Genomic DNA, 1360 nt, shown 5'->3' with positions numbered 1-1360 from the left:
TGTTCCTCCCAAGAAATAACTCAAGGTGAGCTCTAACAGTCATTTGGTATTTTCCTTATTCGTATATGTATACCATAGTCTAGCTAACTCCAAATCACCCTCTGCACCTCTTCACCAAGGACAGTCCTTTTAATGGCTATCAAAAGGCTCACTAGTTGCATTTCCTTTATACAAACTCCCATCCTTAAGTTCAAAACAACTGATGTGCCAAATCTTGGATGAGATAGCATAGATAGGTGTGTGTTAGCAGGGGGATGTTATCATTTGAGGTGAGCGCAGTAGCAGGATTTCATGATAGCATAGCGTTGAATGTGCATGAATCTATAAATGCTTATAGATCAGTCATAGACATATACCTATGAACCCTCTTCTCACATTCATATATGTATATATACTTCTTATTGATAATAATAAAGAAAAAGAAAAAGTGTAAGTAGAAATTATCAGTTTCCCTCACAAAGACAAATACACATATTACTAAAGTATGCACATTATACACTGTTGATTATATGGTGTTTACCACAGGCCAGATATCAGCCCAGAGGTGTGTCCTGGAAGTCAAGAGATACAGCAAGCAGCTAAGCAAATCTGTAGAAGCTTATGTCGAAGAAGCTGTGGTAAGGAGAGAATTGTCAGACAATTATTGCTTCTACCAGAAAAATTATGATAAGCTTGATGGAGCATATGAATGGGCTCGCAAAACCCTAGAGGACCACAGGCAAGTATAGGCATGAGTAATGATAATGTGAACTTATGAATTTTTAAACTTTTTTCTGCTTTGCTAAGTTACAAATTAATTTTGGGGTTATTTTTATTCACTTATTTGCTAAGGTCCTCAACAATCCAATAGTAAGTGCTGTGAACAACAGCCACCTTTGATATGCTTTATGAAAGATAAGGTTCAACTAAAATAGTTTTTGTACCTCGTTCCAGAAATGACAAACGACCATATGTTTACACAAGGGAAACACTGGAGGAAGGAAAAACACATGATGAACTTTGGAATTCTGCTCAGGTGTGTCTTGTGGCCTGTTAGAAGCCTCATGATTCTGTAAAATTGTGGTAGAATCCCTCCCCCCTTTTCTTTATCCTCTGAATCAGCTTAAAATATGGGATTTATTTATTCTGTTCTTTTTTTTAACTAGTTTTGGTGTTCTACATTCAAATTCTATTACTGCCATCAACAGATACAATTGGTGACTGAGGGTAAAATGCATGGCTTCTTGAGAATGTATTGGGCAAAGAAGATTCTGGAGTGGATGAAGAGTCCAGATGATTCCTTGGCAACAGCAATCTATCTCAATGACAAATATAGTCTTGATGGTAGAGATCCCAATGGCTATGTTGGTAAGTGTGTCCA

General features: G+C 37.1%; 1 protein-coding gene across 1 annotated transcript in view; it reads left to right on the top strand.

Moving 5' to 3' along the window:
• LOC119581786 (deoxyribodipyrimidine photo-lyase-like) overlaps positions 1-1360 on the top strand; it is a 10206-nt gene that overhangs the window by 7657 nt on the left and 1189 nt on the right. The window contains exons 8-10 of the mRNA XM_037929915.1: positions 526-718; positions 934-1015; positions 1188-1347. Of these exons, the coding sequence (XP_037785843.1) occupies positions 526-718; positions 934-1015; positions 1188-1347 (435 nt within the window). The remainder of the gene's footprint in view (positions 1-525; positions 719-933; positions 1016-1187; positions 1348-1360) is intronic.

This window comes from Penaeus monodon, chromosome 15 (genome assembly GCF_015228065.2).
Source record: "Penaeus monodon isolate SGIC_2016 chromosome 15, NSTDA_Pmon_1, whole genome shotgun sequence".
In the NCBI taxonomy this organism is placed as follows: domain Eukaryota; kingdom Metazoa; phylum Arthropoda; class Malacostraca; order Decapoda; family Penaeidae; genus Penaeus; species Penaeus monodon.
This window is presented reverse-complemented; position numbering and strand designations above follow the sequence as displayed.